Below are 25,857 nucleotides of genomic sequence, written 5' to 3'. Positions count from 1 at the left end.
AAAGTATGAGGGAATTATATGCAAAAATACAAAATAAGTAAATACAGAAGCACTCTTGTTGTGGAATATGTGGAGCTGCCGCTCCGTTGAAGCAAAACTTGCATGTCGAGCATCTTTAAAGGAAACTTCCCGGCTTTACATCTTTAATGCAGTTATATTTAATGCATTATAGCTTTATTAAAGTTCAGATAAAACGCAAGCAGATCATGTAAATAACTACAAACTCAAAAACTGGCATTTCTCTGTGCGGTCAGCGCCTCTTCTATGAGTTGTGCAAATGTCCCGATCTAAGCAGGAGAGACTGAAACTGCACCCGGCTGATGCAAACTCTGCCGTGTGGACGCTCATCCCTCGAGCATGCTTAATGCAGCTAGATTATAACGTGATGGCTCGCGACTTATTGAATCATAATACAGTATATGTGTCACTGTGCATTTCTTATCGTGAAGAAAATTGGCAATACACAGCTTTATTAATAAGAGAGAGTTTGTTTTTTTGTGAGTTAAAGATGGATTGAAGTGAACAGAAAGGTGAGAGAGGGTAATCTTCGCCCCATTATACACTGCAAAAAAATACATTTTTGATTTGTTTTTGTTTTGGCTTGTTTTCCAAAATAAATATCTAAAACTCCTTTAAAACAACGTACTTTTTTTTTTTTTTTTGTTTGTTTTTGCAGCTATACTTCAGAAAAAATGTTTTTATCTGAGAATGTTGAATATAATATTAAAAATACAAATATTTTAAAATCTCTAAAAATCCTTTAAAAAAAGATGCATTCACCTGAGAAGCAGCATATAAGATATTTAGACTTGCTTTTAGAGAATAGATCTTGAATATAAGAATATGTTTTCTTTACTGCACTTGCAGAAGTATAACCAAACCAAAGTGGCAAAATACACTTATATTTAAGATACATTCTCTTAAAGCAAGTCTAAATATCTTATATGTTGCTTCTCAAGTAAATGTATCTTGTTATAAGGATTTTTAGACAATTTTAAATGGAAAACAAGACAAAAACACTTGCTAATAACAGGATTTTTTGCAGTTAATTTCTTTACCGAATTAAACTTAATAAAAATTATTTTTTTTCCCTTTAACTCAGTGAATGTCATTTAGAGGTATTTTTAAAAGATGATTTTGTCCTCTTTATTGTTAGTAAGCACATTTAATACAACATTTTAAGTCGGGGCACAAGCAGAATAGTCGGTTAAGAGCTAATGATTAATCATTGCAATAATCACCGAATAGTCAAATAATAGTTCTAATAATCAATAGATTAATCGATAATCAAAATAATCGTTAGTTGCAGCCCTAATAATCGTGTAGGCTAAACAAGAAGGCTTAAATGTCGGAGAAAATAACTGATTCAAGTTAAATGAAAACCATTCATTCATGTTAAATGAACACCATTCATTCAAGTTAAACAAACACCATTCATTCTAGTTAGTGTTACATTGTCCATTTTACTGAGTTTAAATTGATTCAGCTTTGTTAAGAGAACTTGTTTCAATCATGTGGAACCACTGTCCATGACTGAATCATGTTCAGCCAAAGTGCTATTTTTTTTTAGTGTAGATTAACTGGTTTGATTGAAGTAAAACATATTACTTAACATCACTGTTTCAACCTGAATACATTTGGTTACACATACACATTTTCTTAAAGTAAAAACTGCAGGTTACCACTTTTAAAAGTGTAGTACTATAAGAAAATATACCATGTCTATAACGTTACATTTTTTAAAGCTTATTGTTGTACATGTGCATAATACATCAGCTATACATAATGCATTGCTGAGTTTGCAACAGTGATTTAAAGATAAAACATGCAATTGGGAATGATAAACATTGTTGCTGGCTAAAGAGAAGGGACTGGAGAGATGCTAGCTATAGTAGAGCAGCAAGATGGAAAGGAGTGCACTCCTTTATGAGAAAACGATGGACAAACAGAAAAGATGTGTGGGTCAGCAGAAAGATGTCAGGCTTGATGAAGCTAAGAAAACAGTGAAAACCTTTACACTGACTGCAAAAATCAAATCTCCGTCCCCAACCTCTCTCTCTCTCTCTCTCTCTCTCTCTGTGTGTGTGTGTGTGTGTGTGTGTGGTTTGACAAGGTTTCAGTCACTTTTTCAGCAAAAGGATATGGCAAGCTGAATTGACTTTTAATCCTGTGCAGGATATGAATTATTAATATCAACACATCAATGTTCACTAGTTAGAATGCTAATTCTTGATATCAAGAATGTAATTACTAGTGAAAATGGCAATTCTTGATATCAGTAGCCCCTTTCACACATGCAACCAGGTAAATTACAGGAAAATCATTGGGTTTTTGATTTTTTTTACTGGTAAATGTACCAAATGTGCTGTTCACACATACCATCAAAATGGACATGTATAGGTACTTATGACAGAACTTCTCATTAAGAGAAACTGCCAGAGAAAAATGTACCAATATTTTCAAAAAGGACATGTTCACACATGATCTCAAACATGAAAATTGCAGTAAAATGTGTGAAAGGGTCTATTAATTACACATGAACTAGTAAAAAGGTACATTTTTATATAAAAAATTATATTATCACTCACAGAAATACACATTCTTGATATCACAAATGGAATTTCAACTAGTAAAAACTGTAATTCTTGATATCTGTAACTGCATTTTCACTAGTAGAATTTTACAATGACCTGTCATCCACTCCTATTCAAAACACAATTACGAATATCAAAAATTAATTTCTTACTAGTTGAAATACACATATCAGCAATGCACTTCTTACTAGTAAAAATGATCATTTTTGATATCAATAATTACATTGTTACAAGTGCAAATGTTAATTCCTGATTTCCATAACTAAATTGCAACTATTAAAAATGCTAATTTTTGATATCATTAATTTGGTTTTCACTAACAGCAATGTTAATTTTTGATATATTGTATTGTGCTTGTAACTGGTAAAAAAGCCTTTTTAGATATCTTTAATCACCCTCAAATTTATTGATAACCAAAATTTCCAGATATCTGAATACTAAATCATGTATTTACAGAGATCAAAGCCTTTTTACTTGCTGTAATTTATTTTTGATATCAATGGACCTTCGCACTAGTAACCATATAATTATTTATAGCAGTTAAAGTTAACGCATTAACGCATGCGATTAATTTGAAAAGTTTAACGCATTAATTTTTCTTAATCGCGATTAACGCATTTAGCATTAATAAAGCATAAACCAGCATATACACTGGTTGAAAAAGTGTGGAACCTTTGCGATGTGTCGGCCCTGAGTCATTACACTGAAGCACACACTACAAACACACACAGCTGTGTCAACAATAAAATGATGGGGAAAGATCCTCTTAACACTTTTTGTTGTACAAAACAAGATCAGATGGGATAAATCAAGTACTTTGCAGCCTCTGTAAGGCGCAGTTTAATTATCACAGAAGCACGTTAAATCTTAACTATCACGTAAATGCAGAACGGGACGTTTGCACCGCTTTTCATGTGGAGTTCAAAGAGGCGCTCGAAGCTGGCGTTGACACCCTGACGTAAATCATGAATGCGGCTCACAATTGCTGTAACAAAGCAGATAGCCACAGTCTACCGGCAGATTAACATTGTGGAGGATGAGAGTTTAAGAGATTTAGTGCCCATTGCAATGAACATGCAATATTATATAATGAATATGGGGACTAGTTCTTTTAATGTGACTTGAATTGGTGCTATTTTAGTGTATTTCTATACTGTGGAAGGCTCTTTTTTTTTTTTTTTTTTTTTTTTTTGAAACAAGACTATTGTTACATATTGTTTTTTTTTTTTTTGTTGTTGTTTGTTTTGTTTTTTCTAAGAAGCAAATAAATGCATTTTGATTGGAAAATAAGTATATTTAAAGTAGAATTTTAGCACTTTTAAAATCTGCGATTAATCGCAATTAAAAATTTTAATCGACTGACAGCACTAAATTATTGATAAATTTTTTTTATAATTTTTACTAATAAGAGGTGCATTGCTGATACACTCACAGAGCAATTTATTAGGAACACCGGTACACCTACATATTCATGAGATTATCTAATCAGCCAATCATGTGGCAGCAATGCAATGCATAAAATCATGCAGATACAGGTCAGGAGTTTCAGTTAATGTTCACAACCATCAGAATGGAGAAAAAAATTTGATCTCAGTGATTTGGACTGTGGCATGATTGTTGGTGCCAGATGGGCTGGTTTGGGTATTTCTGTAACTGCTGATCTCTGTGGACAGAAATGCCTTGTTGATGAGAGAGGTCAATGGAGAATGGCTAGACTGGTTTGAGCTGACAGAATGGCTATGGTAACTCAGATAACCACTCTGTACAATTGTAGTGAGCAGAATACCATCTTAGAACACACAACACATCGAACCTTGAGACGGATGGGCTTCAACAGCAGAAGACCACGTCAGGCACTTTCTTATGACCATAGTGTTCATAATAAGGTGCTCAGTGAGCATATATAAAATTGGAATTTCAACTAGTAAGAAATTACTTTTTTGATATCCGTAATTGCTTTTTGAATGGGAGTGAATGACAGATCATTGTGAAATTCTACTAGTGAAAATGCAGTTACAGATATCAAGAATTACAGTTTTTACTAGTTGTAAAAACTAGTTGTTAAGTTTTTCGAATGTGTATTCCTGCAAGTAATGACAGCATTTTATATATCAAGAATTAACGTTTTAAGTCAACTCATCTTGCCATAAAAGGATAACATCACAAGCTTAACATAAATACACATAACATGAATACACATACACACGTGTCCATCCAGTTCCTAACCTTTTTAGCTCCTTATTGCTAGAACGATGTTCTACGCACATGCTAATCAGCGGGCTCAGTGCCACAAAAGCCACAGCACACAGTCATCTCACCCAAAAAGTGGACAGCCAGCACTTTTTATAGGAGTACTGGCCCTGCCCTTACTTGCCAGAAAAGATCTCTCCCAAAAATCAGCAAGTGTGGATGTGGCATCCACTGCCTCTATTGTGGCACACTCTCTAAACGCTAATGTACATCCACTCAACAGCAACTACACAACGTTAAATGTGACCACTTCCTAACGGAATGTCCAGATCTACAGGATCTTTCCCACTTGCTAAACCTTTGGTCCAGATACTGCATTGAGCATAAAATCAAGCCCAGCACACTTATCGAATCTGTCGGATCAGGTCTGCAGTTCACTTTCCTTGAACAGCCCCTGAGCGCAACATTCACTCCACATAACTCCCTCGAGGCATGATAATAAACACTTAAATGCTTTCACTTAAAAAGTTTCTTACCTTTGTCTCCTTTATCCATGTCGCACTATTTTAAAGGGAGTTCTGGTGGGTGCTGCTGTGTCTCTGAGTAGTTGCAGGGATGCGTCTGTGCCTGTCGGAGAGCAGAGCGCTGAACCTCGTTAGAGAACACTATTGATGAATGAGCATGAGTGACTTTACATCCCGTACACACAGGGTGGGTATGTGTGTTTAAGAGAGAGAGAGAGAGAGAGAGAGAGAGAAAGAGAGAGAGAGAGAGAGCAAGCACTGCTGGTTTTTCAGTTGTTTGTGGTAACCTGCAATTGTTACTTTAAAGGTGTTGTAAGCTATTTTTTATGGAATGGTATGCAGAAAATGTTCCTTCTGAAAGATGTCACTTAAATAAGTGTCCTGGGAAATGTCACCGGTCTCTGTGACAGTACTAGACTGTGTAAACAGCAAACAAATGCATTTCAATCATTATGCATGTTCTCATAGTGTAGTAGTTGAAGCGGATCATTCAGGTTAAATGTCATGTTCAGACTCATAACATGAGACTTTTCTTAAAAAATAAATAAATAAATCTTAAATCTGGGTTCCAGTGAGGCATTTACAATGGAAGTGAATTGACCAATCAGAAAACATTCAAATACGAATCCTAAACAATATGCATGGTAATGTGATTTTGGTGTGATAAAATCGCTTACCAACCTTTTCTGTGCATAGTTGCCATGACTATGTAACCCCGTAACGAAAAACGCTAAAACGACAGTAAAACAACGATTTAAACAATTTTACAGCTGAAATAATACACAAGTTTTGATTGAAGAATTAATGCGGGTGCTTTAATAAAACGATAAGCTTCACATTTCAGCCTTTAAACACTCCAAAAAATGGCCACATTCACTTCTATTGTAAGAGCCTCACTGTAACCTTGATTTTTGCTTTTTTTAAATCAACATTATGCCACTAATGCTGTTGATTGAGCTTAACTTGTATTCAGGGTTCCTGCGGATCCTTAAACAGTCTTAAAATGTCAAAATTTAAGGTCATAAAAAGTCTTAAATGATACAACAAAAGTCTTAATTATCATTTAAAGAGGTCTTAAATTTGGGGGTGGAAAGACAGAAATTGTGACATGATCTAATCTGATTATCAAACTTCAAAAGAATATGATTTCATTAAATAAATGCAAGCGCTGCATCCTTCAAAGTGAAAATGTGGCACTGTTGTATTTTCTTCAATCATGCTGGGGCTTGTGAGTGTTTACTTTGAATTGTTTATATTGTTTATTTCCCTTAACTGTTTGAATGAGCAGCTGGAAGCAGTGAAGCGCAAACATTTCAAAATAAGAGTCCCCGGTGTATTTCATTTCATTAACATTTAATATAGGCTACCAATTTGAAAAAACTATTGGCAGACTAACTGGCTTTCTTTCAACACATTATCGAATCAGCAAAATCCAATATCAGTCGACCTCTAATTTGTATTTATTTATATAATGGTACATAAACCAATTTTATATGTGATATATATATATATATATATATATATATATATATATATATATATATATATATATATATATGTGTGTGTGTGTGTGTGTGTGTGTGTGTGTGTGTGTGTGTGTGTGTGGAAAACATGTCTTTGAGTATTTTAAACTTGCATATATCCTACCCTGTTTTACTGACAAGCAATGTTAAGGCCATGTTGAATGTGTGCCTCTGCCTGTTTAAGAGTCTGTGATACATGATTTATTCTGAGATTGTTTGGGTTTGTTTTGGTATGGGGATACAGTATTAATTTTATTTGTTCAGGTCTTGAAAAAGGTCTTAAAAAGTCTTAAGTTTGATTTTAAAAACTCTGCAGCAACCCTGGTATTGAACCCAGAATATTCTTTTAAAGTGCTATGCGATTATTTTGATCTGATCTAACCCTTAAAATTTGTTTGTTGGTGTAACCTAATATATATTTAGGCTGATTGAGTGATTAATTCATATTTCTGACATGCGCTAATAGGATGTTTTGATCGTTGCGCCGCCTCTGGCATTTCTTTTTTTTTCAGCCTGCCACCAAACGGAATTGCAAAAATTTACATTATTTTCAAACAGCTTTTTGAATAAATTCTTCATATGCCTTTGTTCGAATTTCGAACTAACAGACAGTCGTAGCCCAACCCATGCTATTGGTTGAGCCAAAGTTGTTTTTAGGGCTGGACGAGTTGCTCAAAACAAAGAAGTGTTGAAAGTGCCACAGAGCCACAGTGTTTACACTTTTTGGGGAAATTAACCTATGAACGTTTTATTACTTATAATTGGTTTTGCATTTTAAAGAGACAGTTCACCCAAAAATGATCATTCCCATAATTTACTCATTCTCATCATTTACTCACCCTTTTACCTTACTCAAACTCTTTCTATACTCTGTGGAACACAGACTAATATATTTTAAAGGATACTGTATATGATGTGTATTTTTCCATACAGTGCAAGTCAATGGGGTCCAAAACATTCAAGCTCCAAAAAGCACATAAGGCAGCATAAAAGTAATTACTTCAATCAATACGATCAGTTTTAGGGTTAGAAACAGACCAAAATGTTACTCTTTTTTCACTATAAATCTTGACATAGGCAGGTGTGTTCATGAGAGCAGCTCATTCACACAGAGCATGTAAACATGCAGCTGATGAGAGAATTGTAATGTTTGGGTGAGCTATTCCTTTAAAATGGGTTAGGAGAAAGTATGTTTAAAAAAAAATGACAAACATCAGCTTTAAAAGGAACTTTAACTGTTAAAAATGCATCTCAAATACCTGCATTTTACTTTAGCCCTTGCTCTAGCTTGTTTAGCGCAATAACACATTCGGTGTGAACAGCCCCTTAAATGTTTGCAGTGAACCGCTGTCTACGGAGCTGTGCACTTGGTGCTGCTAAAGACCCTTCGCTTGTGTGGGAGCCAAGTGACTTCTATACAGAAGCATCCACAGCAAATTATTAAAATTGTGGTGTTAATGAAAAGTTTAGGAGTTCAGAGTTAATTTAACTCAAATTGGAATTCATCTAACACAAGGTTGAGTTAAAACAACTGTATTTCACTCTCTTTAAATAAAGAGTTGGTGGCCAAATGTAGTGTTAAACCTACATTGTTGATATGAAGATCACTGTTAACTCTTAAAGTGTTAATTCAGGAGCCCCTTCCCCCTTTCCACCACACCACATTCAGAAGCCATCAGATCTTCAAATCTCACTGCAAGAGGTAAGTAAACATTGATTTAAAGCATTTTAAGTCATTAATAGCTTTTAAGTTGAAGTACTATTTTTTATTTTGCTCTTAAAATTGAGTTTAACGTTATATAATTAGTTTATTTGACAGCGTATAAATGTGGCAGGTGAGATGTGAGTTTGGCCTTGCTGTACAAACAAACTTTTTTGACGATAACTGAATGCTTCGGTAAATTCCAGCGATGCCTAAATCTATGATTTGTTTGTAATTTTGTTTTGTTTATTTAGTGCAAGAAAAGTGGTATCTGCTCTAGAGATATGAGGTATGCTAATATTTCAAGGTTTTCTGTGAGAGCGGATATTAATGTAGATCATTTTCTATATTGTCATTCTTGATATAAGTGCTAGGATTAAGATGTCATTTACTGTAGCTTTCTTATATCACAACACTGTAGTAGAAAATCTGTTACAAATGCTTTGTTACTAATGGCAAAAATTAATTTTATGTTACCATACCATAATCTGTATCATGTCATTCTAGCAGGTTGATAATGTTCTAAAGGCTCATGAAGAGGATGCTTCATTTTCTTTCCTAGATATGCCTGAATTGGTGAGAAAATCTCTAGCTTTTTGACCTTTTGAAATTCCACATAAAATTAACCTTGCAAAAGCAACCTGTGTATTGAAATATGTGACAACTATGTGTGTTTTTCTTTAAAGATTTCTGTTTGGAGACAAGATATAAAAAATCTTGGCGAAGTGGTGAATATCCCATTTCAAGCCCGTTACAGACCACAGGACTCACCAGCCAAATATGTATTTTGAGGAGCTGCTGACAGCACTTCAACCTTAACCTGAGAACACACTTTGGTCAGTTTTACAATCTGATTTCAGAAATCCTTTTATTCTTGCATTTAACTACTTTTATTTGGCTAATTTATTCAGCTTGCCTCTAAGATGGGATAGTGAAACGTCATCAATTTTCTTTTAGCAGAATCTTCTTTCCCGGAACTTTAAGAAAACAGAAAAAAGCAGTCAAGATTAGTTTGGATAAAGCTGCAAACAACCAACAGTGTAAAGGTAATTTAAGGTGTGTAAAGTTTAGTTTTTGTAGAGTTTGGCTCGTAGGAATTTATTAGCAAATGTTTTATTAAAACAGCATAGGTTGTGTGGCATTTTGAATAGTAGAAAATATCATTTTTAAAGTTATATATGTTTTAAACTGTAAAGATGTATTATTGCTAGAGAAAACGCTACTTTTTTTATTTGCTCATTGACCACAGGAAAGGAGCCAGTCACACCATCCTTGAAGAAAAGGTGGTCCCATGCAAGGCTCAGACACTCACTTCATCTTCAGTCTCTCCTACGAGGTAGCACTTTAAAACAGGATGTCCCATTTCCTTTCATACATACAGTACAATGACCTCAGGAGGCACCTTAACACTGTGCATAGACATTCCATGGATGAACATGCGAACATTAGCCAAGATGTTACCACGCAATGAGAAAATGAGGAAGTTTCAAGTGATTGACCAGACTGTACAGTTTCTGTTGAAATTTTACAGGTTCCTTCTGCTAATTATTATTATTATTGTTGTTGTTTTCAAAAGGACTGTAAAACAATTGAGTTTAAGTATTTGAGATATGTAAAACGGTCATTTTCAATGGTATGGAAATGCGTGTTGTTTCAACTACCAATTGAGCTAGAAATTATGGTACTGAATTTTTGTACAGCCCATGGAATACTCCTGGAACATCCCATGATCTCACATCATTTAACAATATTGTACTATTGTTAAAAGTGTAGATACAATATACTGTACTTTGAAAACACTTCAGTGCATACTGTATATACATTCGGTGCATAATGACAACTTTTGTTACATGCATTGAAGAGCCTATTGTAAACCCTTTGATAAAACGAATGAGACTGATAACTGAGCATGCATAGTGCCATTATTGTTACATTTTGGAAAAATTACTGTTGAATGTTAAGTTTATTCAATGTGGTGCACATGTTTGAAAAAAATAAAATAAACCTGTTTTATCCAAATTAATATGTCATTTTTGTATAATACCAAATTTACACCATATAGTGTTAAAATAGAGAACACTATTGAGTTAACAAATTACACTCCGAGTAAATTTTTAACAACCCAAGTTGAATTTTAACTTGATTACAGTGTCAATGTGCCAACACTTTAAAATGTGTTCAAATAACTCTATTCGGAGTGGACCCCATGAGACACTTTCAAAGTGTTGCAATTAATTCCGATAGTGTTATTTTGAGTATACAGATTGAGGATACAGAGTCTTGCCATATAAAAACTGCACATGCAACAGCAAAATCACTACTTCTGGCAGTCATTAAATTGTATGATTGAATGCATACAAAGATGTGTTAGAGAAGGTGAGAAATGCTTTCAAACGTTAGAGCAACAATATATTTTTCCTGTTCTATCCATTGAACTTTCACATTTTCTCTAAATTTTAGAATGCTGAAATTGCAATGGCCTCATTGATCAAACTCTGAATAACGCACCATCAGCAGTATGCAGGGACAAGGGAATAATGGTTTATGTTACCTCTGCTGTTATAAAAAGAACTAGATGCTGCTATAAGTTCCGTGTTCTGTGCTGATATCAGGGGCCTGGATTCATTTCAAACACAAAGAAGTAACAGGGACCATTTTAAGACTTATTTACAGGATTTGGGGGTTTGTAATGAATTAATGGGGCATTAAGTCATGCTAGCATTGTGTGTGTGTGTGTGTATTGGTCTGAGAGAATTATAATACTGTCAGAAGGGTTGAAACAGATGGGTGACAGTGGATGAGTCTATTTCTGCTGCAGTATATGCATGTATGGAACTGTTCATCATCAGGAACAGGGCTGCGGTTGTGGTTATGTGGAAAGGAGCAGGCTTGGATATTATGTCACAGAACGTGCTGATTCAGCATGTCTGTGGAGTCCACTGTGTCTGAGCATGTCAGAGTGGACCCAGTGAAACTAGTACCATTCACCAACATTCTGGTAATTTCCTGTGTAAAACAATCCTCGGTCAATTCCTATTGAGCCAAATCTTGCTCTTTGGAAATCTAAAGCCTTTGCACAAGAAACCCTCCATCTACATTAGGATTTAGTGTCAAGTTCAATGGAAGATACTCAAGAAACAAGGCTAAAATGAGCTTATCCAGGAGTTTTCAAACTTTTGGATGCCAGTGAACCCCAAATATGATGCTCCCCTTCCTAATATATAAAGGCAATTTTGAAGTATGTGAGTAACAAGGAAAGAGAGAATGTTTTTTAAATGTTCAGTCAGATTAAATAAAATGTAGTCAAATTAAATAAAATTTTTGAATTGAGTAAAACAATTTAATTTAGATGGTACCACATGAAGCACATTTTTAGGTTACCTAAAAACCTTTTTACAGTGCAATGGTTACATAGGAGTTAAAGAGCTCCATCCTATTGCATGTTAAATATTACTGTATTTACACTTTAATCATAAATACACTATTCCCTCAGCTCATTTGCCCAATTTGGAATGCCCAATTTCGTAGTGACTCGCCTCAATCCAGGTGGCGGAGGATGAATCTCAGTTGCCTCCGTGTCCAAGACTGTCAATCCGCGCATCTTATCACGTGGCTTGTTGCGCGCGTTACCGCGGAGACGTACTGTGTGTGGAGGCCCACGCTATTCTCCGCAGCATCCATGCACAACTCACCACGCACCCCACCGAGAGTGAGAACCACACATTATAGCGACCACAAGGAGGTTAACCCATGTGACTCTACCCTCCCAAGCAACCGGGACAATTTGGTTGCTTAGGAGACCTGGCTGGAGTCAGTCAGCATGCCCTGGATTGGAACTCGTGACTCCAGGGGTGGTAGTCAGCGTCAATACTCGCTGAGCTACCCAGGCCCCCCAAATACATCTTTACTTGCATGATTTACATAACATAGTCTCCTACCTGTGCTTACTCTAAACAATCAAATACACTGCAAAACACTGCACATGTTGTCAATATCTACCATTATTAAAATGTTAAAATTATATTTATTTCTCAACATTTCTTTCTTTTGTTATCTAGTTCTCATTTATTACTTACACCTGTTTGAGCTAATGAGAAAGCTTTTTATATTCTGCACTAGGAATAGCACAAATGTAAAGGACTGAAGCTATGTTCTAAACCAACACAATTTCCAAAACTATTGTCCTATACTTTATTTACTGGCAGAACACAGGCAAGTTAGAATCTTTATTTGAGATACAGTACCTAGATGACTAATGTCCTACACTGAAATTTATTGTAAGTCAGATACCCCCATATGTTACAAAATCCCTTTAGTGTATTCTGCATTCTTATGGTTGAACATTTTTGTCAACTACAACACACTCTAACTGGGCATAAATTCATATTCTATTAATTGCACTTAGGGAATATGATTTTAATCCCTTAGAGAGGAATATGGGTTGGCTTCCTCTGGCAAATCCTGCCATTGTTTCCTCTAAATAAATAACAAGGAAGTTCATTTCTGTCCAGGTTCTCTCCAAGCATTATTTGTATATAACACAAACACAAAGAGGTGATGTACAGAAACAAATGTATAGTTTCTTCAAGGATAAACATGAGAATAAGACTGTCTGATTCAAATATTTGTTACGTCAGACTTTTCTTCAGAACACAATACCATCTATGAACATACTGAATTTTTGATGGTTCATCTGCAATTCATTGCCTAAACTGTGCTAGGCTTACACTGCTCTTCTCTGTTCTGAGTCATCATGATACCAAATCCACTATGCTTAGAACCCCTGCAAGTGCGAGATCAGCTATCCAAACAGCAGGTTGGCATTCTCCATCCAGTAAGGCCAGTCTTATAGATCTTTGTTTCTCTTGCAGTACATTTCTCCCATAGTATCTCTCCAGTCACTACTGATGTGTGCAGGCACAGGGACACAGCTCCAGTTTCAGGACAGTGTCATGCACATGCCCAGGTTCAATCATGATCAATGCAAGGAGAGCAGAGGAGAAGTGAAAATAGATCTTTCCTTTCAGAAGAACTTGTCATCGATACGGAAGTGAGGGCGTGTGACATCGTCAGGGTTGATGAACACAGAGATGGACTTGCCTGGATTCTCTGTCACCAATTGCTGCAGCTTCTTGGCCAACCGGTCATCGGGCTGTTGGTGATCTGCGGAGGAGGGATCTTCCAGTGGAGACGGCAGACCTGAGGAACTCCCACGACGTTGCATCTCCTGGGTAAGCCTATTGGCAGCCTTGGCCTGCTCAATGATGGAGCGCAGGTGCTCAGCTGGATCCGAGCGAACAAGCACAAGCTTACGAGCCTGAAACATAGCTGTCTCATCACATAGCTGCTCTAGCATGTTACATTGTGGGATGAAATAGTTTGGGCAGTTCTTGTTGACCAGGCAGTGCAGCAAATCGTCAATGAGACCAAGCAGAAAGTGTGCAGCATAGTCTTCCTGTGCCAAATAGCTTGAAGGTAGCCGGTCACAGGCCCACAACATGATGCTTCGTAAGTAATAGGGACTGACAGCTGTAGGCTGGGCCAGCAGCTTGATGACAATCGCCTTGCATGCCTGGTAAGCTTGCATGAGTCCTGGTGAGATGCATTTTTTCAACTGGACTTCGCTGCGGGCAAAGGAGAGACGCCACTCATTTTCTCTACAACCGGAGGCTGAGCAGGTAGGCAGCAGATAGAAGCCACTGATCACCTCCTCCTCTGTGATCTTCCCATCCCAGAAGTGGTTCTCCATCAACCAGCTCTGGGCAACTGCTGGCCAGCCTTTAAAAGACACCACAGGAACAATATCATAAAGCATACGACTGCTGCCCACACCTAAAACCATAGACAACAGCGTGCTGTGACGCTCAACCCGTTCCACCCTCGGGGTGCCCCTTTGCGGTTTGCGCTGAAACTCTGCCAGCACCAATCCAACTGCTTCTTGGAACCAGTCAGCTACAAGTGTGGGTGAGAAGAAGTAGTTGGTGGTGCCATTAAGATGGTCGGTCATCGTGCAGCAGTCCCGCCAGCGGTTGATGGTACCTTCATCAAAAAGTCGCAAGCTGAGCCATGAGTGACCCAGCGCTGATTGCCGCATGTCCAGTGTGACGGGCTGGTTCCGGTCATGTAGCTTTAGGGCAGGAACCAACAGGGTGAAGGCCATGTCATAGTCAAAGCCACGGTTATAGATACCAAGCTCATCAAGGTACATGTCCACCACACCTTCTCGCACACCACCAGACAACAATAGGTACTCATTTGCAACAGGCAACTTTTGGTCCAGCTTTTGCACCATGCCTGAAAAAAAGACAAAACAGGGTATAGATAGTGGGGTTAGAGAGGAAATAACAGATTTAAGCAATATCACACGAGCAAGAGCGCTGTTGTAAATAATATCAGCATGGCTGTGATTTGGCCTCAGACACATATAGGCCACCCATATTGTGAGTGTGATATGACTTTTATATAACATTCCTATAAACAAGAAGTTAATACAATTATTTTGTCTATTTTTGCTCTGCTAATCAAAACAGTTCCAAACAAAGCCTAAGCAGGATCAACCATTGTGTATTGCGGAGCAACACACAGACTGGCAAAAGAAGTCAATATATTGTTTGGTTTATTTCCATATGATTGAACATTAGCCTATCACTGGTCTACAGTCCACGTCAATAGATTTTACAATTAGAGTTTGTCAATCTGTCCAAGGTAGACTTAAAGGGATAGTTCACCCAAAAAGAAAAATTCTCTCATTATTTACTCACCCTCATTCCATCCCAGATGTGTAGGACTTTCTTTCTTCTGCAGAACACAAATTATTATTAGAAGAATATCTCAGCTCTGTAGGTCCATATAATGCAAGTGAATGGTGACCAAAATTTTGAAGGTCCAAAATTCACATAAAAGCAGCATAAAAGTAATCTATAAGTCTCCTGTGGTTAAATCCATATGTTCAGAAGCGATATGATAGGTGTGGGTGAGAAACAGATCAATTTTTAAGTCCTTTTTATACGATCAATCCCCACTTCCACATTCTTCTTTTGTTTTTGGATATCTGCATTCTTCATGCATACTGCCACATACTGGGCAGCGAGGAGAGTTTATAGTAAAAAAAGACTTAAGTATTGATCTGTTTCTTTTTTCTCCCCAATTTTGGAATGCCCAATTCCCACTACTTATTAGGTCCTCGTGGTGGCGCGGTCACTCACCTCAATCCGGATGGTGGAGGACAAGTCTCAGTTGCCTCCGCTTCTGGAGACAGTAAATCCACGCATCTTATCACATGGCTTGTTGTGCATGACACCGCGGAGACTCGCAGCATGTGGAGGCTCACGCTACTCTCCGCAATCCATGCACAATTTACCATGCACCCCATTGAGAGTGAGAACCACTTAATCCCAACCACGAGGAGGTTACCCCATGTGACTCTACCCTAGCAACCGGGCCAATTTGGTTGCTTAGGAGACCTGGCTGAAGTCACTCAGCACACCCTGGATTTGAACTCGCGACTCCAGGGGTGGTAGTCAGCGTCAATACTCTCAGAGCTACCCAGGCCCCCTATTGATCTGTTTCTTAACCACACCCATCATATCACTTCTGAAGATATGGATTTAACCACTGTCTTATGGATTACTTTTACGCTGCCTTTATGTGCTTTTTGCAGCTTCAAAATTTTGGTACTCATTCACTTGCATTGTGAAGACCTACAGAGCTGAAATATTCTTCTAAAAATCTTTGTGTTGAGCAGAAGAAAAAATTCATACACATCTGGAATGGCATGAGGGTGAGTAAATGATGAGAGAATTTTAATTTTGAATGACCTGCCTCTTTAAGAGATGTTCCCACAGGGCACGTTTCGTCTGTACACATGCGTCAGATGGATGCTTTTGATGCGTCTTGTTGTGGTTGGTTCGCGTTTCACTAGTTTTCAGCATCTCTAACCATGAAAGCAGATTTTTATTTAGCAGACATGTCAAATTAAACATCGTTTGAAACTTTAAAAAAACACTTTGAGGCCCATGCACTCTGCTCCGTACAGCTGTCTTTCATCAGCTGTTGGTTTGTTGCCTGTCCAACTAAGACTCATAAAAACATGGAGGTGGCATTTCAAGTTTGAATTTCTCAGTTGGTACTAGGCAAATTTCTTATTAAGGTGACATGATTAATTGCGGCAATATTTAACATGTTCTTTTTTTTAATAATTAATTGCACTGAATTAACATGTTAAATTGAAAGTGTTAAAAATAACTAAATAAGACATTTTGTTACATTTCTTTTCAGTCACATGTCCAAAGCTCTTCTGCGACTGAGTTCGGAATTGCATACTACCATACTACTCATACTATATTTTCCATAGACACATATGGCAAAAAATAGTATGAGTAGTATGCCATTCTGAACTCAGCCCACGTCTCTGCAGACATCAGAGCACTCTTCTTAGGTGTCTATATCCAGCGGATCAATAAGAGAACCTGAAAACCAACACTGCTATGAAAAAGCTCCAGATGAATAAAGGAGGAAAGTGACGTCCTTTACAGTTGCTTACATTCTGCAGTGTGGGCATGGCTTTGGGAGCACAGAGGGAGACATTAAAGTGATACACACCCAGTAGTTGCTGAGCATGGATGCAGAAGGCAGTTTAATGGCCTTTCATTTCCTTAATGTCCCATAATGTCCATGAACTTCACCTTCTTTTTCCAATTATTAATTCTCAACTCAACAATCTTAATTCTCTCCTTTTTTTTTTAACTCCCTGTACATTCATCCATATGGTGGTTCTTAAAAACACACAAATCTGAATCTATTCCTATTATCAACTATATGGAGTAAACAATTACATTAACAAAGTCACCTAATCCAGGCCAGATTAGCATAAAACAGAACAAATCTCTGAGTTAAGACTAAATACCCTCTTTAGCGCAAAGTTTTAATTGCAATATCTAAGAGCATAAAAATACATTTCAGATGTTAGAAGCTTTCCAATAATCATTTATATAGTAAATTATCAGTCAAAGGCTAACACTTCATATATTTCCAAAGTAGTAAATTTTACACATCTTCACTAACAAAATGTTTCTCATATAAAAAGGTATAAAAATAAATTCCTGCCAAACTTTCACATGCACCCCCACCACCCTAAACACCCTTTGTTAATAGCAAAATCCTAAACTATTCACAAACCCCTCTTCCCTATCCACTCCTTTTTTCAATCTTTCTCTCACAGTGATTCCAACTCTCAAAGATATTCAGTGTCACTTTTGTTTCATCTGTCTCATTTGCATACACAGACACTGCTGGCCAATCAGCCTCCTGCTATCTGAATTGAGTTTAGATGAATGGCAGAGACAGAAAGTGTGAGAACAGAATGGGAGAGGGCTGTACATTACTTCTGCCTCAATGGACATGAGGTTCCCACAATTGCAAGAATGCTGCTTTACACCCATTTCCGCCTAGTTTGGAATCAAAACTCAGTGATGGACAGGCCTGTTGATTTGCCAATGAAAATATTCACAACACTAAATCTGCCTATGACCAGAACGTGCCAGACAAATTATTTTTAGATTAAAATAAGGTTAAATTCAAGAAGATGTAATGCATGTTTTATATATATATATATATATAAAGAAGTACTTTAAACAAAAAGTGTAGTTCTTTATAATTCAAGAAAATAAAAATATTTTCCTTCATACTGTAAGTTAAAGCAATTCTTGCTTATTTTTAACCAAACCTAAAATCTAACCTTTGATTTTCTGCATAGTTTATTTTTGGATACACAGAGCTTTCCAAGAGTAGAAAAATGTTCAATCCTATCAAGCACTGTGTGTCTAGGTGTGGTTTAATGAAAACTCAGTGCAGAGATTTGGTTATTATTAGTGGCATAAGTTGTATTATGCAACGCAAAATTGGCAAAAATCTACCTGTGTCCTTTTTATTCTTAAAGGAATATTCCGGGTTCAATGCAAGTTAATCTCAGTCGACAGCATTTGTGGCATAATGTTGATTACTTTAAAAAAACAAAAATTTAAATTCGACTTGTCGCTCCTTTTCTTTACAAAAAGCAAAAATCTGGGTTACAGTGAGGCACTTACAATGGAAGTGAATGGGGCCAATTTTTGGAGGGTTTCAAGGCAGAAATGTGTTTCTGCCTTTCTAATTTTATAAAAGCACTTACATTAATTAATCTGTGAAAACTCATGTATTATTTGAATTTTAGGGTTTAGGGTTTGTTGACATTACATTGCCCTTTAACAAAGTTGTAAAATTGGCTATAACTTTACATTTAATTACACTAAAATCATGTTAGCACGTATCGTTTTACGTCTTGTGGCTATACTTTTGCAAAAGTATTTTAATGTTTATGAATTGGCCCCATTCATTTCCATTTTTAGTGTGTCAATGGAACCCATGCTTTTTTTTGTTTTTTTAAAGAAAGAGCGATGAGTCAATATAATTTTTGTGGTAATCAACATTATGCCACAAATGCTGTAGATTGAGTTGAACTTGTATTGAACCTGGAATATTCCTTTAAGTGGTTTATGACCTTACACTGATAAAAGAAAAAACATTTAATGCGTTTACATGAGCACACACATTGTCGGCTTATTAAGCATGTAAACCTGCTCTGAATCCTTTTTTTTTTCCTCTCCTTTTCTTAAATCATTTACTTTTTATTTTTGTTTCTAAATTAACCCTAACATGATTACATGACTAGCTTTATCACTCAATAACAATTTATGCACCTCTCTATGCTCTGTCAAATGGTACTGACCTTTGCCAAAGGTACTGAAAGTGATTTTTCTTTACAATCTTCACTTCTGGGGATTCAACATATCGTTCTGATCCAGTCAAACAGCAGATTAAGCGCATGTATTCATCTGACTACTGTGGAATTGATTTCTCGCAAGGGGTCAAACATAAAACCGCTTAAAAACAGACCAAAATGGATTGAGTGGTCTGATCATGTAAGATGTAGAAAGCACACAGCACATATATCAGGGATGGAAACGCACCTTGTGCATGGACCTGATTAACCTACATTTCATTTCCATGCACATTAAATGAATAAATAAAAATCATATTATATTTGACCATTTCTGTCCTGGTTATTCGGTTATTCTAAATAGATTAAAACATGTGTCACTTAATAAAATAATTAGGCTAATATATAGGCTAGTTAATAATAATACTAGGTTAATGATGATTTTCATCAAATAATTCTGATTTTAATCAGTGGGAGATGCTATTACCGAGCATGGAGAAGATGAAATCCTTGGCGGTGTGTATTTCCAGTGCCCTCTGGTCATCATACTCGCGCTGGTCTTGTTTACTGAATTCATGGATGAGTCGGTTGAGCTCCTCGATCTTCACTCCGGACCTGAAATCCAGCTCGTGACAGCACCATAGCTTGTGGCTGTTGTTCAAGCCGCCCGGTGTTGCGGTCGGACTGTTCCCCAGACTGCTGAAGGATCCGGTCCGGCTGCTTTGAGCTGGGACCGCCATCTTCACACCAGATAAATGGTCGGGGATGCGACGTTTCTCGTGGTTTCCCCTCCTTTTTTTTTTACATCAGGTGGTCATTGATTGGACCCGTGATGTCATGCAAACCACATGCAGTCTTAATTTCTTAAACCAAGAACAGCCCACTGCTAAATAAAATGAAAAATGTGACAAACCGTTCGTGCTTTTTAAACGTTTGTAAAATATGCTGTTGAATATCACTGTTTTTGAGAGAAACCACTCTACAAAAAATGAGAGAGAGAGAGAGAGAGAGAGAGAGAGAGAGAGAGAGAGAGAGAGAGAGAGAGAGAGGCAAAATGTGGAAAAGATGAAAAAATATTTCGCTTTCTCATAATAATGATCCACAAATATTTTGTATTATACATGCAATGCCTATAATAATAAAATAAAAAGCTAAACAACCGCAAAATGCAAGAAATCAGCTTTTTTTATATAGACCATAATTATTATTTTGTTGCTGTTAGATTTTTTATATAATAATAACAAGCATAGGTCATATAGTTAGGACAGTCTCATACAGCTATATAACAAAATGTATTTTTGACATATTCAGTTGTTAAAGGAATCTTTCGTGTTCAGTACAAGTTAATCTCAGTCGACAGCATTTGTGACATAATGTTGATTTATTTCGACTCGCCCCTCCTTTTAAAAAAGAAAAAGCATAAATCTGGGTTCCAGTATAAGGCACTTACAATGGAAGTGAATGGGGCCAATCAGTAAACGCTAGAATACTTACTGTTTCAAAAGTATTACCACAAGACGTAAACAATTTGCAAGTTAACATGATTTTAGTGTTATAAAATCTCTTACCAACCTTTTCTGTGTAAATTGATATCCAATTTTACAACTACATTGACTTAACAACATAAAGCCGAACATTAAAACCCTCAAACGACTGTAAAAACTATGATTTAACAACTTTACAGCTCAAATAAAAAACAAGTTTTAAAAGAAGAATTAATGTGTGTATTTATAAAATTATAAGCTTCAAATTTCTGCCTTTAAACCAGTGGTGGACTGGCCGTCGGGAGCACTGGACGTTTTCCCAGTGGGCCGTTGGGTAATTTGGGCCAGCACATTGCTGCACAAGTACTGGCCTGTCCTGCAGGCAATTTAGGCAGCCACCCTGCCAGCGCAGACCTTATAACAAACCGAAAATGTAATAAACTCTGCGAGACAAGCCAATACAATGGCTTTTAATTTGAATTAATGAATGATTTGTTTTTATTTTGAAATCACTTACACATCAACGCATATTTCCGTATATGTGTGCATTAATTATACCTCATGTGGACCTCATTAATTGACATACAAATCACAATAATAGTGACAACCAAAGATAATATATTAAGTATAAGATGAGCTCTGAGTAATCACTAAATGACAAATAACTGCAAGTTACAACAAATACAATAACAACAGCTTATATAAAACCTGCAAACAGTAAAACTATGAGCAGTAGACATTTGCATCATTTATTCATACCGCAAAGCATTTGTGGGAGCTGAAACATGGCTTGCTGAATAATGCTCACGCCTGATAAATAAGTCATGAAAAATATTACTTTGTGGCTATTTGTGTCTTTGAATCTTTGTTTAAAGGATATCAGAAACAGCACTTGTCAAACATTGGGCTTTTCACATTTTCTCAAGAATAATCTGGGGAAGGAATTAAAACACTGCAGATAAAAAGACAGCAAACTCAAATAGAGTGAAATTATGAGCACTTTAAGAGGCATGTTTATTTTGTTTACATATATTTATATTTGTTTATATTTATATATGTACATATTCTGGCCAACTTTGTTTTCATTGATTTTTTTTTTAAATAAACATTTACACATAGCAGTTGGATGCTTCTGTAAATATTTAGTTTATATGTAGGGTTACGTGCTACTTAAGTTTAATGGTGCAAAGCTCGCATATTTAGAGTGTAAATTGTGACTTAGCCTAGTTGTGGTGTAAATGGGCACTAAGTCACAATTTACGCACTACTAAATATGTGAGCATTGCACCATTAAACTTAGGTAGGACGTAACCCTATGTATAAACTAAATATTTACAGAAGCATCCAACCAGGAGTAATGGATGGAATAAAAAAGCAGAATGATATTTAATGACATCAATGAGCTCATGTTTTGGTTGACAAGCTTCAGTCCTTTCGACATATATGATGTTGCATGACGTTTACATTTACAGGAGAAAACATGTAAAAAAAAAAAAAAAATAAAAAAAAAACTTTCCAGGGTGCTTCGCCCGGTGTCAAGTTTCAACATATACGAAATATATTAAATATTAAAATGAATAAATGTCTATTTTTCCAGCTTGTTGTATTAGTATTTATTTATGTATTGTCCCTTATTCATTTTAGATACAGTTATTGAATATTGTTATTTACATGGGCTAAAAATAGGCTACCAGCAATGAAATCTTGTTTTTTTACATATTGTATTTTAATGGGATTATCATTTATTACAGCTGACAGTTACATGAGCAAACAAGGTTTGAACATCAACCGTAACAAGATCAAATTGAAGTTCACGGCTTTTTAACACTTCTGTGTACAAATTTGAAGGCTGCTTATTGGATCAATTCAAGTAAACGTCATATTATGCGACTACGCATTACTTTACGGAGATCTTACGACCTACTAGTTAAGTCTTGCCTTAAGAACAGGAGGTGCAACCAAATTAAGCACTGACTTAGTTACAAACTAACTAGCAGTGTAACGAAGCTCAGCAGGCAATGACAGGCAGACGAAGACGATGATGAAGTGAGAAACCCAAGTGCAGTTTATTTCCAATCGTGAATAACCTGAAACCCTATCTATAAACGTGAACAAAACAAAACATAAACATGAACAACTTGACTTAACTTGCGCCATGGAAGGCGGAGCCGTGAGAGACTCAAGGGGCGAAGCCATGGAGAACTGGATACCCGGAGAGTAGCCGAAGACTTGAAGGGCCAGGGTGGATCCGGAGGCAGGGAGGACCAAGGCGGCGCCGGAGGCTCGGAGGAGCAAGGCAGAGTTGCGGATCGGAAGACTGAGGCGGAGCCAGTGGGACTGAGGACCAAGGTGGAGCCGTAGGGAAGGAGGTTCCTGGTGGAGCTGATGGATCAGAGGGACGAGGCGTAGCCAGAGGATTGGAGAGCAAAGGCGGAGCCAGGTGACTGACTGACCAAGGCAGAGCTGGAGGGACGAGGAACCCTGGTAAAGCCAACAGGCTGAAGGACAGCAGTGGAGTCGAGGGAATGTAGAGCCGAGGTGATGTCAAGGGATCGACAGGCCAAGGCGGAGTCCAGGGCTCGGAGGGTCTAGGCGGGGTCGGAGGGTAGAAAGTTCCCCTTGCCTGATCAGGATAACTAAGGGAGGGTACAAGGGCAGGAACCATCTCCAGGTCCAATAGCTCAGATGTGGTTATGACATGGCGCAGAGCAGACTAAGGTGTGGCTGTGATGTGGCATAGAGCAGGCTCAGGCGTGGCTGTGACATGGCATGAAGCAGGCTCATGCGTGGCTATGACATGGCATGAAGCAGGCTCAGGTGTGGCTGTGACATGGCATGGAGCAGGCTCAGGCGTGGCTGTGACATGGCATGGAGCAGGCTGAGGTGTGGCTAACGATGGCGCTATCTCAGCGGCCATGACGTGGAACTCTGGCTCAGCGGCCATGACGTCGGACTCTGGCTCGGCGGCCATGACGTGGGACTCTGGTTCGTCTGCCATGACGTGGGACTCTGGTTCGGCTGCCATGACGTGGGACTCTGGTTTGGCTGCCATGACGTGGGACTCTGGTTCGGCGGCCATGACGTGGGACTCTGGCACGGCGGACATGACGTGGGATGCTGGCTTGTCAACCATGACGTGGGACGCTGGCTAGTCGACCATGACGTGGGACGCTGGCTCATCTACCATGACGTGGGACTCCGGCTCGGCATCCGCCTCCCCTACAGTGAACATAGAACCAATAATCTGCTGGGCAAGGTCGATATACTGAGCCAGGCCTTAAGTACTCTGACTGCCAGGCATCAGGGAGGAAACTGGCTCACTCAAAACTGCCCGGAAAATATCCTTGAGGGCTATTTCATTAAAGTCCACCCGGCAGGCCAAAGCACAGAAGTCCTCCACATAATCCTCTAGGGGACGACTCCCCTAACATAGGCATAGGAGTCAGACCGCTGGGTTCATATTGTGTAGATCAGGTATTCTGTAAAGAAGCTCAGCAGGCAATGATAGGCAGATGAAGACGATGATGAAGTGAGAAACCCAAGTGCAGTTTATTTCCAATCGTGAATAACCAGAAACCCTAACTATAAACGTGAACAAAACAAAACATAAACATGAACAACTTGACTTAACATGACTAAACTTAACTTGACTTGATTTGATTTGACTTGACTTGACTTGACTTGACTTGACTTGACATGACTTGACTTGACATGACATGACATGACATACATCAACACAATACCTGACCAAGGACAATGGTAAACATGAGGGCTTAAATACATGGACAAGGGGTAATACAAAGATGAGGGAACTATTGAACAGACAAAACTGATAACAAGGTAATCAAACAATAAACCAATGAAAACAAGACACATGAACCTGGAGGGAAACATGAAATCACATGACAAGGGAATCACATGACATGAAACAGGAACTAAACTTTTAAAAATAAAAGACATGAAAAACATGAATCAACAAAATACACATGACAAGCAGTTACTAAGTCCTTAGTGTGAACTTTACATCCCAACTTAAGTGAGACCTTGCGCACAGCTGGTGTAACCCTATCCAGGTGTTCACCGTGGGGGTAGGTCATGGAAAACCTGGAAATATTGGTGAATTTTAAAATGGTGATTTCCAAGACTGGATAATTCATGGAAATTCAAAGTAAAAAAGACTTTCAACAGACTTTCTTCATTTCTATAGTGATTTGTTTTTCTAGTATTGCTCTGCTCAAAAATATTTAATTGGATAAATTGGTAACACTTTACAATAAGGTTCCATTTATTTCCATTAGTTAACATGAACTAATAATGAACAATATTTTACAGCATTTATTAATTTGTTAATTTTAATGTCATCATATTGTAATTCATTTTTCAAATCAAAAGTTGTATATGTTAACATTAGTTAATGCGCTAACATGAAAAACTAATATTTTTATTAACTAACATTAACAAAGATTAAAAAAGGCTGTAAAAATATATATATAGTTCATTGTTTGTTCATGATACCTTATTCATTAACTAATGTTAACGAATGGAACCTTATTGGAAAGTGTTACCGATAAATTTAGATATAGATATGGCTGCTGAGCAGTGTGCAGAGTCCCAGGCTGCTCTAACACCATTTCAGTTTACAGGCTGCTCCTTCAGCACAGCTGCCATCTTGCAGTATGAATCTGTAAAGTCTCGAGTGCTGATGACCACAGGGGAGGCCAAAGAAGAGAAACGGAATAAACTTCAAGAGGTATCATTGTGATTTAGAGGTAGTCCAATATATCGGATTTACTGATTTTTCTGGTTATTATGGGGGTTTTGGTTGAACAATAAACTGCATATTTGATTTTATTTATTTTAGAATCTTGTAACCTCTTTGTCTGTGCCCATCATAGTAAGGAAAGACTAAGATTTTTTTTTAACTTGAAAAATCTATTTTAAAAACCAATAAATCGGTTATCTGCATTTTTTAGCACCTTAGTTATCGTTATCGGCAAAATCCACTGTAGGTCGACCTCTAGTGTTAATGAGCCTTAGAACAGTTTTTAAGCCCATAGAGATCACAAATGGTAATTCGTGCAGCT

The 25,857-nt window shown here is 37.4% G+C and overlaps 1 protein-coding gene across 1 annotated transcript; it reads right to left on the bottom strand.

The window, feature by feature from the left end:
* Positions 1 to 11,892: 11,892 nt before the first annotated feature.
* Positions 11,893 to 20,093, bottom strand: LOC127442798 (nucleotidyltransferase MB21D2-like). The gene is made up of 2 exons (XM_051700994.1): positions 19,777 to 20,093; positions 11,893 to 14,827 (listed from the first exon to the last, which is right to left on the bottom strand). Exons 1-2 carry the CDS (start codon positions 20,027 to 20,029, stop codon positions 13,557 to 13,559), a joined length of 1,524 nt encoding a protein of 507 aa, XP_051556954.1. The 5' UTR covers positions 20,030 to 20,093; the 3' UTR covers positions 11,893 to 13,556.
* Positions 20,094 to 25,857: the final 5,764 nt, after the last annotated feature.

This window comes from Myxocyprinus asiaticus, chromosome 6, assembly GCF_019703515.2.
Source record: "Myxocyprinus asiaticus isolate MX2 ecotype Aquarium Trade chromosome 6, UBuf_Myxa_2, whole genome shotgun sequence".
NCBI classification, from domain to species: Eukaryota; Metazoa; Chordata; class Actinopteri; order Cypriniformes; family Catostomidae; genus Myxocyprinus; species Myxocyprinus asiaticus.
The sequence above is the reverse complement of the archived record's forward strand: the minus strand, read 5'-3'. Positions and strand labels throughout refer to the sequence as shown.